Below are 13,887 nucleotides of genomic sequence, written 5' to 3'. Positions count from 1 at the left end.
AATGTTGCTTTGTGGAAACAAAAATGGTTCTTCTATGGAATTGCTATGAAAAACATAGTTGGATACTTCAATAAATGAATAGCACTAAATAATTTAGAAAAATAGGTATTTATTACAATATTGCGATCGCAACATTTGGCATGGTCAGTGTTATAAGAGTGCGTCCATCGAGTGGTGAAAAGAGTGGGTACAACTTTTCAGTGAAACTTGCAGTGAATGTAAATATATGTGACTGTGTCTCTACATTGTAAAAAGACACCTGCCCTTCTTCATAATCTAGGTAGACTCCCAGTTTTCTTGGCAGAAGTATCAGTGGTAGCTGGGTCTCTGGTTTGGTGCATGCAAAAAACTGCCTTGTGCTTTTCCAAATTGCCCAGTAGCCCTCAGAAGGGTTCATTGAAAATCGACCATGCCTTTTAGAGGAAGCGGTGGTCACTCCGATACGCCAGTAGCCATTGTTGGCAATGTCCACTTCCCAGTAGTGACGACCGGACGAGAAGCCCTCCCAGCCCAGAACACAAGGCCAGCTGTCAAAGCGCTGAATACTGAACAACACTTCAGTTTCATTCAAAGCTTCCTGAACCTTCTTCCTGTCGTCTGATAGCTGTAACCATGGATGGTTAGTCATGGGGTCCAATGTAATGTCGGCTTAACAGAGGAGATGAGTCATCGGACAGATGCAAAGGCAACAATTTAAACTTTTTTACCCAAAATTATTCTGATGAAATTATTTCCATTGCTTTATCAAATTGAAAGAGATGTTATGAATCAGTTATACCCGATGCACTGCAGATAAAGCTCCACACTGTAGTAAACAATGAAGCAAATTATTACTGTACTAATATTCAGATTTTTCTAATATTATATTGCATAACATAAATAATTGTGCCAAACAAGACAATGGCATGATTCAGTACCTAAGTTTGGAATGTACTTCGGTGTTTCTGTCAAATGAAGCAAATATTAAATGTACAGATAATAAGAAATATGAGTTGTTGTTAACATAATTTGTACAGTAAACCTGTTAGAGGTTCCAGGCGAAAGTCTCACCTGTTTTCCAGATGCGCTGTTTGCTAAGGAGCCACAGCTGTGGAACAACATCCTAAAAACATTAGATTAAAAACACATATTATGAACACAATGGTGGATTTTAAAGATTTAAGTTAACATTGTATCACTTCAGATGAGATTTATTATGGATCATCTCTCTCATCATTTATTCACCCTCATATCGATCGAAACCTGTTTATTTCTTCTGTGGAAATGACTTGTGATTTTGTGTCATACAATGGAAGTCAAGGGGTAGCAGTTCTTTGGTTACCATCATTCTTCAAAATGTCATTTTTACATTACAGAAAAAAGAAAGCCATGCAGGTTTGAAATAACAGGAAGATGAGTACGTTTTGGGCGAACTATCCCTTTAACCCACGGAGTCTTATGAATGACTAAAACCATTACTTTTATTATAGATATAAGCATAATCCACATATAAACGCATTATTAAAAGGGATGTGCAGTGGTGTTTCACTGTAGCATTCCTGTAGCTCAGTGGTAAAAGCATTGCGTTAAGGTTGAGACATGTTTGTCACAGCATTTTAGTTATCGAAGTTAACTCGTTCGATTGAAACTGATAGATGGCACGGTCCAAGTGTTAAAAGATGTAGGACATGAACCGCACACGGTAAGCGAGTCATTTGTCTGTGTTTTGTTGGCAATGAGTGTGCATGTGCTTTAGTCTCCCCGTCCCCCCCCCCCACCTGCATGTGTAATAGACTTGCGAATTAATCGTACAGTTGTATCTGCCTTTTATAAATGTGATCAAACTAAAGACTAAGGATATTTGAAGGGTGCGATATAATTCTGTAAGTACTCAAGATTAAGATCCAGAAACTGTCTAAGTTATGGTTACTTTATAGTTTATATAAGGCAGGAGAAGGTTCTGTGGGTGGGTGCCAGGCGATGATTCATGTTGTTAACATAAGAGATATAATAAAAGTATCTATATAATGTCGTAGTTTATGGTATGGTAGTTTAATCTATGAACTTTAACAAGGAGTTCTTGGAAATGGCTTAAGTTTATTTAAGCCTTATCTTAAATGCATTAAGGCTTACCTTGCTATCCTCCTTCAGGACGGACCAAGTTATGAACTCCAGAAAAGGCAACAACGTCTGAATTTTCTTCTTTCTCAGTTCCAGCTGTCTCAGAAATTGAACTAATTCCTCTCTCATAACTCCAAAGCGCTGTGTACACAAATGTGTTCAACATTCATGCATTACTCCTGCATTTTATTTGATCACACCCACCGGTTCTCACCTCTGACACAGCCTGCAGCTCTTTAGCCCATTGCATGATCCGCTGCTCCGTGTGTTTGACCATGTCTGTCTTGTTTTCTTTCTGCTCCCAGCATGCATCTCTGTCTTGTCGCCATGCACTTTCCATAAACAACTAAAGATAAGAGAGAACAGATAGACTTATACATTGCTGTTTACTACTTCCACTTCTTGGGAGAGTTAGAATAAAAAATATGAATTCACGTATTGTCAACTCACAATGTCAACTTTCTTGAGCTCTTGTGCCGATTCAAGGATGAGTTTACGACATTTTTCCAGGCTCTGAGGCTCAGCACCAACATATATATTTTGCCCATCGTTTGCTTTGCTGTCAGGCTAAAAACATGCGCACACACAGTCAGTAGTGTTATTGAAGAGATAGTTCACCCCAAAATAAAATATTCTGTCATCATTTACTCACCCTCAGATTGTTCCAAATCTGTATACATTTCTTTGTTCTGCTAAACACAAAGGAAGATATTTGGAAGAATGTCAGTAACCAAACAGATCTCACCCCCCATGTGCTGCCATAGCAGAGTCAACTGATCTGTTTGGTTACTGATATTCTTTCCAAATATCTTCCTTTGAGTTTAGCAGAACAAATTTCTTTTACAGATTTGGAACAATCTGAGGGTGAGTAAATGAGGACAGAATTTTTTGGGTAAACTATCACTTAAAGGGTTTCAGTGCCCATTCATACTCACAGGGCTGTGCAAATCTAATAAAACACACATTTGCTGTTTTAATTCACACTTTACATCAGTAACTGCTGTTATTGTAATTGCTTTACAAAGACTGATTTGATGTTTATCCAACATAGTTCCATAACACAGAAACCCTATCTGGCCTTTCCAGACTGTGTACCAGCCCATTACAATCTGTTGAAATCAGTAACTTTATGGCACATGAATATAAGTTTTGTTTTGGCAACGAGTGGAAATTACTGAGCAAAAGCACGCAACCCTTATACAATCAATATAAAAACCTCTGTCTCTTCATTTATACGCAGGGGTGATAAATCTGTGATACAATGATGTTCTGTTTTATCACAGCATTCGGTTTTAAAATCCCCCTGTGGTGAAAATCAAGTTTTTAATTGTTGTTGTGTTGTTATGTGGTGTTTTAAATATGCTTTAAGATATTTTTAATTTTAAACCATTGCAGAGTATTTTCTCCATAAACTGAAGTTTATCAAAGAAAATGCAGTTTGAAACTGACTCTATTTATGACAACCCTGAAACCAATCACGATAACAGATTTCAGCCATAGCTACATGTATGTATAGGATAGGACAAAGACTCTGCACTGAAACTATCGATGCTGTCCAGCCCAGCTTCTGAGCATGCACTGCCCAGATGTTGAATGAGGCATCTATGTATCTATGTATGGAGGTGGGGGCAATTTGCATATTCATGAATCCACGTATACAAAGGTGTAGTGTTACATTTAAGTCCTTTTAAGGCATAAAGAAATTATCACAGGAAACAACCTCAGTGAAAAGATCAGTGATAAAATAATGAAATGCAGTTGGACTTTAAGAATTAAACATTACCTTGCACACATGTTCCACCAGCTGTTTCCACTGAGTGATAAACTTCACACATTCCTGCAAGCTGCGGAGATCCTTCAGGTTCTGTACCATAACACAAGAACAGAAATTAGTGTAATCTATCGATTTATATAATTATTTATCTGTAACTTTACCGTTTGTCTCGTACTCTGACTTCCCTTGCTGGGAGCTGAATTGTGCGCCTGAAGTCCTTCATCAGGCAGAGTCCAGCGCACAGCCCCAATAGAGTTACTCAGACCAGCCTCAGGTGCCTTAAATCCTGTTATGCACAAACAAATACATCCTTGGTTATATATATATATATACTCTTCTAATTTTAATGTATTTTTTTATGTTTTAAACATTTTTTCTTACTACTTTTGTCCTTTAGGATACCCTTCATTTTGTTTGCTCGTTTTTCTCTTGAGAAGTTCAGCCTAGCAGAACACAAACCTCAGATAATAAAATGTACCATTGTCACAGTTCTGCGGTTACATCCAAATCACCAATCATCACGATTCTAAATGACTACAGTATGTGGGCTTATGAAGAGATCTTGTTAAACATCTAACGATTGACAACATGATCTTTGTTGTTGTGTGCTAAGAGTTAAATAGAAACATTTCCATTCATTTATGAATGTTTGAACAAAGTTTGTATGACAATAATGTCAGTGTTTCCCATGTAATAAACAGATGCCTTTGTAAGATATTAAGACTATTTGAATGTTTAAAGTAGCAGTAAATATTCACAAATGAAACTATCACAAATGTTTTAGCCTTTATATTAAATTATTCAGTGAAATAAAAATTATAATGGTACACTTTAATTTATCCACTGGCATAACATTGCTATACACACGGAGTGATGACATATGTCCGCTTAAATCTCAGCCAGCTCTGTTACATCCGGGGCACTAGCGTCCATATCAAACAATGGCGTTTTTCAATCGGTCGGTTCAAGATGCAAATGAGATTGCGGTCAACAATGTGAGCGAAATTATTCAAACATTACATCAGACATTGACTCCCAAAAAGGAGAAGTACTTCAGGCTATCCGTATTAAGCTACATTCACAAATATGAAAAACGCTAAGATCACTTTTTCACTTACTCGAGGCATGATCACAAATGTAAATCGCATGTTCTCAGTTTGCTGAAATTTGAAGAATTTATAATTATAAGTACTTTCTGTTTTATGTTTTGTTAGTAACATGATTTTAGCATTGCAATTTCTGTAACGCTGCTTTGAAATGACAAGTACTGTGAAAAGCTGTATACAAATAAATGTGAAGGGTTGAACCATTCAGAAAAGAATCATAATTAAATGACATAATTACCGGGTGCAATTACTATAAATCTAGAATAAATCAATTAAAAACAAATGCACTGAAAATAAATAAACTAATTCACAGGGAAAATTAAGAAGTTAAAAATTTTCAAATAGTTAAAAAAATACAAAATATACATCCTATATGTTGGCAAAAAATGTATTAGAATTTTTTTTAATATTGTCCAATTTGTACAATAATTGTATAAAATTAAATAATAGAAAAAAGTATACAAATAAATCCAAAATGTAGGCCAAAGCTCAGTTTCTATAGAGGCTCACATAAAGTGAATTAAAACATATATATTAATTTCCTTCTCTTCTTACCTTCTCTCTTTGGGAGCTCTGACACTTGTGCACGCTTGCAGATCCCAAGCACAAAAGCACAGATTCTTACCTGCAGTATCATTTCATCTTTAAGGACTAGACAATGACCTTTGTCTCTTCTGGTGCACGATTTCCCATCTACCAACTCAAACTGACTACTCCTTTACCTTATCAATATCATAAAACTAAACTCACTCTCAGACCACAAATTCATCATGCAAAACCTTTCCTATGTTCTAAGGGAATGCATTAGTTCAGGTGCAGTTTCATTTTGAAACATTACGTTGAAGAACACTCTTAATTCATAAAGTGCATAAATGTATTAGGTTGAATTGACACGTTTAAAGTGTTTTGTAATTGTACAGTTTAAAGACATAACGAAATGTGTTAATTAATTGTTGTACATTTAAAGGTGAAAGTTGAATTTTTGATTGGTTAAAAAGGGACCTATTCTTACCGTACATTCACCATTTCAAGATAATGGATGATTATACAGAAAACCATTAATTATTATACGTGGTTACATAATAATTGTGTGGTTTTTATATGATACATGGCCAGTTTGGGGCTCCAGTATACAGAGTGTAGGGACTGTGAATAAATGAAATACAAACAAAATAAAAACAGACTGTAGGGTTGTAGACATTTTTTATTATTATTATTACAGGGATTAGATCTAACATAAATACGAAACATAAATGTACCATTTTATAAAAAGCATTGTAGCAGGTTTCCTTCACAGTGCTTTTGCAATTGTATTCTTGAATTCTACACCTTTCTTATGTAACATGCTGTTTTATTTTGGAAAACGAGTTAAAGTCTGTGCATCCATGTTATGTATGCTGTACGTTTTTGTGTGTGTGTGTGTTTAACTCCAGCTCTTGAAGAACTGTTTAAAAAGGACAGATTCACGACCCTGAGGGAGAATTTCCACCTGGGGACAAGAGAAAATGTTGGTGACACGTCCTACTTTCATAACCCAAGAGCTGCACATTCGGTTTACGTAAGAGAAAACAATGACAATGGCATGTTGATTATTGTACCTGTGTTTGCATCCTAGGATAGTTCATTTCAGTAATAAACTCGTCTGCCACCTTAAGAGCGACCCTCTTCTCCTCTGCATTGGCTCCATTCCCTGTTAATCATTATAGGAAAGCAATTAATTGTCGTGTGAACGCATTGCCCCAAACACACACAACCATTAGAGAATCATAGATGAGATCTCTTTAAAACCTTAAGGATTTCTCTTAGACATCAGTGAGATTAATTTATGAACAAAAGAAAAGTCTCCTGCATTCTCCTGCAAGAGACTGCATTCATTTCTACATCATCTAAACAGCCTGTTCGTTCAAATGTTAACAAATGGTTGCTCCCAAGCAATTTTAAAGAAACATCTAAAGAATCACCTTTCCAAACATAGATCTTCCCATTTGATCCATTATCCAGTATGAAGCAGTCATCTTTCTCCAATAGCTCTTGACTGAACAGTCCTCTGTCACATAGTTTTGTCAAGGTCATTTGGCCTGTGGCATTGGACACCTGAGAAAATAAACTTTATTTTAATTGCATTCTCAAGTCTGGAAATATGTACTGTGGTCATCTTTTTACTATTTTCAATAGAAAGCACAGTTTTAATGCACATTATACTAGAAACCTGACCTTGTGAAGAGAGGCAGCATTGGAGACATCTGCAGCAGCATCCTCCTCTGTTGAGCCCTCTCTTAGAGATGGGATTGGACCAAGTGCCTTTCAGGTAAGCACAAACTGGTGTAAAGCTTTTTTTTGTCAGCATGCCTTTGTGGGGATATAGAGTCCTTCATTTTTGCATGGTGAAAGCATATTGATGTGTGCAAATCACCTGAACCATCTCTAGTGGTTCCTCTCCCTCGATCACATCGATGATGCTAGCTTTGCCGTTCCTTTCCGTGTCTCTGATCAGCATTGCTATTTCACGCACCTTCTGTCGCTCAAACATGTTGGCTTTGGAGCCGCTCCATGCCACTATGGTCTGATCACATACACACATGCATGTGCACATATATTTTACACAGAAGTGGAAATTCTTGCATCATTTATCCAGCATCGTGTTACTCCAAATCTGCATGACTTTCTGTCTTATGCAGAACATAAAAGAAGCCATTTTAAAAAACATTGGCAACCAAACAACATTGGACCCCATTCACTTTCAATGTGGACACAAAACCACCAAGAAACTTCTCAAAATAAAGAAAGAATCATATACAGGTTTTAGGTGACAAGGGGGTTGAACTATCCCTTCAAAGCATTCTTTTAAGTGTATGATAAACACACAAACATACATACCTCTCCCAAGTCCAGTATGAAACAGTCTCCCTTGTTGAAGCTTCCCCAGCTAAGCTCCACCTCTCTTGCTCTGATGTTTTTCTTTCCTTTGACCTGGTAAAGATGCGTAACGGGGCCAGTCCTTGACCTGGCACTCTTGAACCCAGACTCCACCCCACCCTCCTGAGACGGGAGCAGAAAAAACACTGTTTCCAACATGCTCTGATAAATACGGTTACCACTTCCTGTTATCTCTCCCCCCATTCACTCACCTTGTAGCTGACTCCTTTAGGAAAGAGTCCCATGAACTCAGGTGACTCATAGCCTTGGACCTGTCTGTGTTGTACTGGCTCTCCACCTAAGAAGCTGTCCAGCTGTGTCGCCAGCATCGCACATGCACCCTGCTCGTCCCGAGATGACTTCTCACCTTGAGTAAAGTAGGAAAGCCAATAGTAGAAACTATTATTTTCAAGTTTTTCCAGTCCTCACTTTAAAAAGCTCAACCTGCTTGTTCTTTATGTTAACACACTTGTATACAACCAATATTGGAACGAAACAACCTAATAGCTCTTCACGGTGCCCAAACATTTATTTAGTTACAAATCACATCATTCACAATCACATACACACCCATCCACATGTGCAGGTCACTTCCATCCTTTCCCTGGTTGCTGAGCACAATGTATGCATCTCCGTTGTAGAACACACCATACTGCAATGGGTCAAGAAGCACAGCCTTCATCTTCTCCACCCTCCAGACCCACAGCCCAGGCTCTCTCACCTCAAGGGTAAACTGGCTGGGTGCCGCACGCAGATTAAGCATCTTGCTGAAGGAAACAGAAAGAGTGGGAACACTGTGTACGTGGAGATCGGGGAAAGATGGAACTTGTTATGAAGACGGCAACAGATGAGGAGAGGAGGAGATGACATAAGAAAAGGGGGAATGAAGCGAGGAGAAAGGGAGAGAGAGAGAGAGAGAGAGAGAGAGAGAGAGAGAGAGAGAGAGAGAGAGAGAGAGAGAGAGAGAGAGAGAGAGAGAGAGAGAGAGAGAGAGAGAGTACAGGTAAGAGTGAAAAGAGAAAAGTTTTTGTAGCAAAGAGGATATAAAAGGAGGGGATGAGAGGTGAAAGAATTTTGTGATTTTAGTTAAGGAGCAAGAAAAAGAGCCATGATAGAATATCTAAATATAGAATAAAAGAAATACAGTAGGTCTAAGACAAGCATTAAAAAGATTGAGGAAGAGAGCCAAATAGGGTAAATAGAAAAGCAAATAACAGAAAGTGGGAAAAGTGATGTTTGATGAAGTTGAAAGACAGAAAGAATAGTGGGTCGAGCAGGGATGATGGGACAAGCCATGATCCAGGCGGGGATCCTTAAGGTCAGGGGTCGGAAATAGAAGCAGAGCACGGGATTGAAGGCTCCGTTTAAGAGAGACAATGGGAAGGCCAAGGGGAGGTGAGAGCAGCGAGATCACATATAATAGAGATGTAAAATGAGATGCAATTGTGCCACACAAATAATTTATGAGGCCAACTGTTGCACAGCCATACAGACACGCAGCTACATATTCCCAGCCACGCACACCAAAGACAGATCATGAGAAAAAGTTCTGTCCCAGTCACTGCGTTTACAGTGATTACTTAATGGCATTAGCCGGTCAGATGTGAGGTCACAAATAAAAGCAAACCACATGAGAGTGACGCATTTAACTGCTCTCACATGTTCGATGGTGAAATATCTAGATTTAGATCATTGCAAACATCAAACTGAAATACGATCTTTTAAATATTTTGAGAATGAGAGGTCTTTCCTCTTCAGTTATAGACCGTTTTATCGGACGAGCGCGCACCTGACCCCCAGATAACTTCCGGTTTGTGTTTGGCTAGTGTCTAATAATTTAAAAACTATTTATATTTAATTTGATTTAAGTTCATATTCATTTGTATTATTATTTGACTATATAATAATTGTATTAAATAAAATATTTTTTGTATGTTCATTTTATTACATAAACAATTTGTTGAATGGGTCCTATAGTTTGGTATCATTTAAACAAACCGTATGGTACATAGATATCTAGCGGTTGAGCTTGGTATAGCGGTCTAAGACAATTTCAGCTAAGTAATGATTCTTCTCGGTTTCTTTTGATTGTAAATAGAAATGTCTATGAATGTGTACCGGGTATTCAGTTGGGGCCACAAAAGTGCGCATGCACAGTATCATTTGTTTATGTTGTTAAAATGAAACGTCTATATTAGCCTGAATTGATCATGGTTTATGTGGTGATGTGGCATAGTTGATTTGATGTTCTTTACCCTCCTTCTCTCACTTCCTTATTTTTATCTAGTATTATTAGAAAGACAGAATTCTGCTAAATTAAGAACCCAAAAATTTGAAAATAAATTTTTTTTGGAGAATGTCATCCCAATATTGGAGGAGGCAAATATAATTATAAAAAACATGTCGTCCTCTTTTTTTTCAGACTGAAACTGTTTTGAATTGCTGTCACGGATTGAGTATCAACTCAACATAAGGAAAAAATACCTTCAACTGTGTCATCAAGGTCCAAAGAGATGAACTTTGAATTTGATGACTAGTAATAAAACAGACAGTGTAATAAAATGATTACACAAGTAAAATAAATCTGATGAAAAGTACCACCAAGAATTTGTGATGTTGCAAAAAGAAAACCAAATCATGCCGTAAAATAACATAAAACACACAAAACACACTTTTCATTTTTTACAACTTAATAAAAACATTGGAATCAAGAAATGAATATCGAAATATTAAAATAAACAAATAAAATCTTTTAGAGTGTGTCAAAACAATTATACATTTTTCTATTTTTGTTTCAGCAATGATTTTTTGATGGTCTGTCAATTCTCATTAAACTTACCTTAATATATAACACTGGTGTGACAGTCCAACTCCACACAGCTCTTAAATGTAACTATTGCCTGAATACTCGCTTCTGGTGCACACTTGACTGACTTGCTTCGTAACTTCCTGTAATTTTTTGCTTTCAGTAACTTACAGAGGCTGTGCACGGTTATTGAGGCATAGACTGTATGGTGCTATTGATGGGAAGACAAAGGCGTGTTAACCAAATGATTAGCCACAGGGTGAGTTTGATCATCATCATCTCACATCTGTTGGAAACAAGTTGTGTGCAAACACATCTATTTTTGCCTGCTAAGCAAACATTATGTTAACTCCATAAGCAAAAGTGAGAGTGTGCTCATGTCATTCACAGTAAGAGTCAGGGTGGGAAAGAAAAAACATAATTTCTCAAAGTAAGTATTTTTTGTATTACACAGTCATATACAGGTTTTGAACGACATGAGGGTGAATACATGATAACAGAATTTGTATTTTTGGTTGAACTATCCCTTTAAAGTCGAATCAAAAAGTGCACTAACAAATGTTTGAAAATGTGACCTAATGAACTTAAGGCCTGCTTGTGTAGAAATGGCATACCACCGTTAGCCAGCAGAGGTCACTAAATGGCTATGTGATGACAAAAGTAACAGTTTTGTTTAATTTTGTTAACAAATTCTGACATTGGGTTTGGTTCATTTGGGTTTTGATTGGATTTTATAGATAATGTTTATAGTTTAAATCAAAATGTCATGATCTGAAAAATAAACAGAAATCTGGTTTTGTATGAATGAGATTTGTGACTCGGACAGTGGCCAGAGATTTACTGTTTCCAGTAATGCTCTTCCTAAAATGTCTTACAACATGTAAGACTTGCTTAAAAGGGAATTATAAAAAAGTTAGTGTTCAATCATTGTTATTCACTCAGTGCTAGCCCATAATCATGTTAAGATTTTGTAAATCCTGAAAAAGTCAAGTTTTTACCACAGGATGATAGGTCATTTATCAATATTTGGTGCACTTTTTATGTTTTTAAAGTCGTGTTTCACACAGTGTTGCAGTTAAAAATATATATTATCAACTGACTGTCCAATGGCCAGGGAGTTTTAGCCTTCCCTGCAGGCCCAATTTTCAACAAACCAATCCAAACGTTAAAGGCTAAATAAAGCCACGCCCTCCATTTTTGTCACTTTTTTTTGTTTTTTATTGAACAAATATAATATCAAGTACAATGTCACAATTAAAAGCAAAAATAAACAACAGTAATTCAAAAGACAAAAAGCCAGTAAAAGGAAGTAAAATTTAAAGCAAGTAAAAATAAATAGATACAAATAAAAATAAATATTAATAACATTGAGCCAGGGGTAACAAAAACTTAAAATAAATTCAAGAGATAGAGAAAAGCCTCGAGACCCTTTTGATTTTCATTACAAAAAAGCTGAAATATTATACTTTGTGCACATTGTAGCAAACTTTAATGCTTTGGCATTGTTAGAAGAAGAGATGGTACCCAAATAACATTTAAGGTCTTTGCAAAAAAATATAAAAAGAGGTTTGACAGACAAAAACTTACATTTGTCTACAAAAAACTTGGCTAGAAAAATAAATAGATTTATAAGAAAAAACTTGTCTTTTAGATTTTTGTCAGAATTATAAAGTCCAAATAAGATATCCTTAAACGTCAAAGAAAAGTTGACTAATAAAGAAGCACGTACAAACAGACAAAATTTTCCCCAAAAAGTAGCTACATGAATACAGTCCCAAAAAAGATCCACTCCACAGAAGTAGCAAAGGGGATCCAACTCTGGAAAAAAAAATTTGATAAACCCTATGACTGGGTAAAATCGATGCAACAACTTGAATGATTTACATTTATTCATTTGGCAGACACTTTTATCCAAAGCGACTTACAAGTAGTTTTATACAGTGTCACATTACTGCAGAGCAATCAGGGGTAAGGTGCCTTGCTCAAGGGCCCTTCAGTCATCACCTGCTGGCACTGAGATTAGAACCGGCAACCTTCTGATCACAAGTCCAACGCTCTAACCATTAGGCCACAGCTTCAACCGAATGATACTTCTTTATTGGAATATCATTAAAACTATTACTCCAATATGAAATTATAGAAGGGACAGTTATAATATCACTCTGAAAAAGTTGTCTAATCTTTCTATTCCTAGAAGAGGGACAGGATAAAAAACAGATCCTCCCTATTGCAGTTTCGCATGGATGCATCCAAGAGATAGAAGAGAGTAAAGAATCAGCTGAGTTTCTTAAAAGTGCAATAGCTCCACTGGGGATGGCATCCATCACTATGGCAAAGTCTCGTGGGGTGACAGGAATAGAATATTTCGTCAAGAATTCAGTATAAGAAAACAAATAACCATTTGAATTTACAAGTTGAGAAACCAAAATAATATTATTATTAAACCAATCTGAGAGGAAAAGTGTTTTATTTTTATATCGGATATCATGGTTATTCCAGATAAAATACCTGTGGGGACTAAAATGATGTTTATAAATCAAGTGCCAGGCCAGAAGCACCTGCCTGTGGAAATTTGACAATTTGATGGGCAATTTAGAGATATTATAATTGCATACTAATAGAAAGGGGAGACTGGCAACTTTAGAAAAAATATAATTTGGAATAGCATTCCAATCAGAATTACCAATTGATCTTAAACGTATTGTTCAAAGAAGAAAAATCAAGAAAGTTAAACCCGCCCCGTTCAAAGCTATTTATGCATTATACAAAGCTATTTTTTAATGTAATGTCTCTTGTGTTTCCATAAAAAAATCAAACAGCATTCTATCAACCTCTACACAAATTGTCTTGTCCACATGTAAAGAAAGAGCAGGGTAGGTCAATCTAGAAACACCCTCCGCTTTGGCGAGGAGGGGTCTTCCTCCTAAAGACAAGTCTCTTTGGAGCCAGGAATTTAACTTTTTCTTAGCTTTGGTAATTACTGGATCAAATTTTAACTTTCCTCTCGCATTGACATCTTTAAAATCCCTAACAGATTGTGAAACAAGCCAGTAGTCTATTCGGGACTGTCTAGAACAATTTTTATTACTCCAAGTATAGGATTTAATATTCGGAAACTTTTCCCTCCAAATATCAATAATATCAAATTTATCCATTCATATTTTTAATTTAGGATTAGCAGAGGC

General features: G+C 36.5%; 2 protein-coding genes across 3 annotated transcripts; both read right to left on the bottom strand.

The window, feature by feature from the left end:
• Nucleotides 1-90: 90 nt before the first annotated feature.
• Nucleotides 91-5,593, bottom strand: LOC306908919 (zinc-binding protein A33). 2 transcript variants are annotated; one of them, XM_079482205.1, is made up of 12 exons: nucleotides 5,536-5,593; nucleotides 4,993-5,034; nucleotides 4,256-4,317; nucleotides 4,036-4,160; nucleotides 3,884-3,964; nucleotides 2,551-2,667; nucleotides 2,315-2,446; nucleotides 2,113-2,241; nucleotides 1,051-1,102; nucleotides 918-944; nucleotides 779-805; nucleotides 91-648 (listed from the first exon to the last, which is right to left on the bottom strand). In XM_079482205.1, exons 3-12 carry the CDS (start codon nucleotides 4,281-4,283, stop codon nucleotides 113-115), a joined length of 1,254 nt encoding a protein of 417 aa, XP_079338331.1. In that variant the 5' UTR covers nucleotides 4,284-4,317; nucleotides 4,993-5,034; nucleotides 5,536-5,593; the 3' UTR covers nucleotides 91-112. The 2 variants fall into 2 exon arrangements, with proteins under 2 accessions (XP_079338331.1, XP_079338330.1); XM_079482204.1 differs by lacking the exon at nucleotides 4,993-5,034 and having other exon boundaries at nucleotides 92-648; nucleotides 5,536-5,589.
• A 574-nt stretch (nucleotides 5,594-6,167) lies between these two features.
• Nucleotides 6,168-10,845, bottom strand: capga (capping protein (actin filament), gelsolin-like a). The gene is made up of 9 exons (XM_079475408.1): nucleotides 10,736-10,845; nucleotides 8,467-8,663; nucleotides 8,109-8,263; nucleotides 7,858-8,019; nucleotides 7,394-7,543; nucleotides 7,195-7,281; nucleotides 6,942-7,074; nucleotides 6,579-6,670; nucleotides 6,168-6,469 (listed from the first exon to the last, which is right to left on the bottom strand). The coding sequence occupies exons 2-9, from the start codon at nucleotides 8,657-8,659 to the stop codon at nucleotides 6,404-6,406; spliced, it is 1,038 nt and encodes a 345-aa protein (XP_079331534.1). The 5' UTR covers nucleotides 8,660-8,663; nucleotides 10,736-10,845; the 3' UTR covers nucleotides 6,168-6,403.
• Nucleotides 10,846-13,887: the final 3,042 nt, after the last annotated feature.

Source organism: Barbatula barbatula (genome assembly GCF_947034865.1).
Source record: "Barbatula barbatula genome assembly, chromosome: 2".
In the NCBI taxonomy this organism is placed as follows: domain Eukaryota; kingdom Metazoa; phylum Chordata; class Actinopteri; order Cypriniformes; family Nemacheilidae; genus Barbatula; species Barbatula barbatula.
The sequence above is the reverse complement of the archived record's forward strand: the minus strand, read 5'-3'. Positions and strand labels throughout refer to the sequence as shown.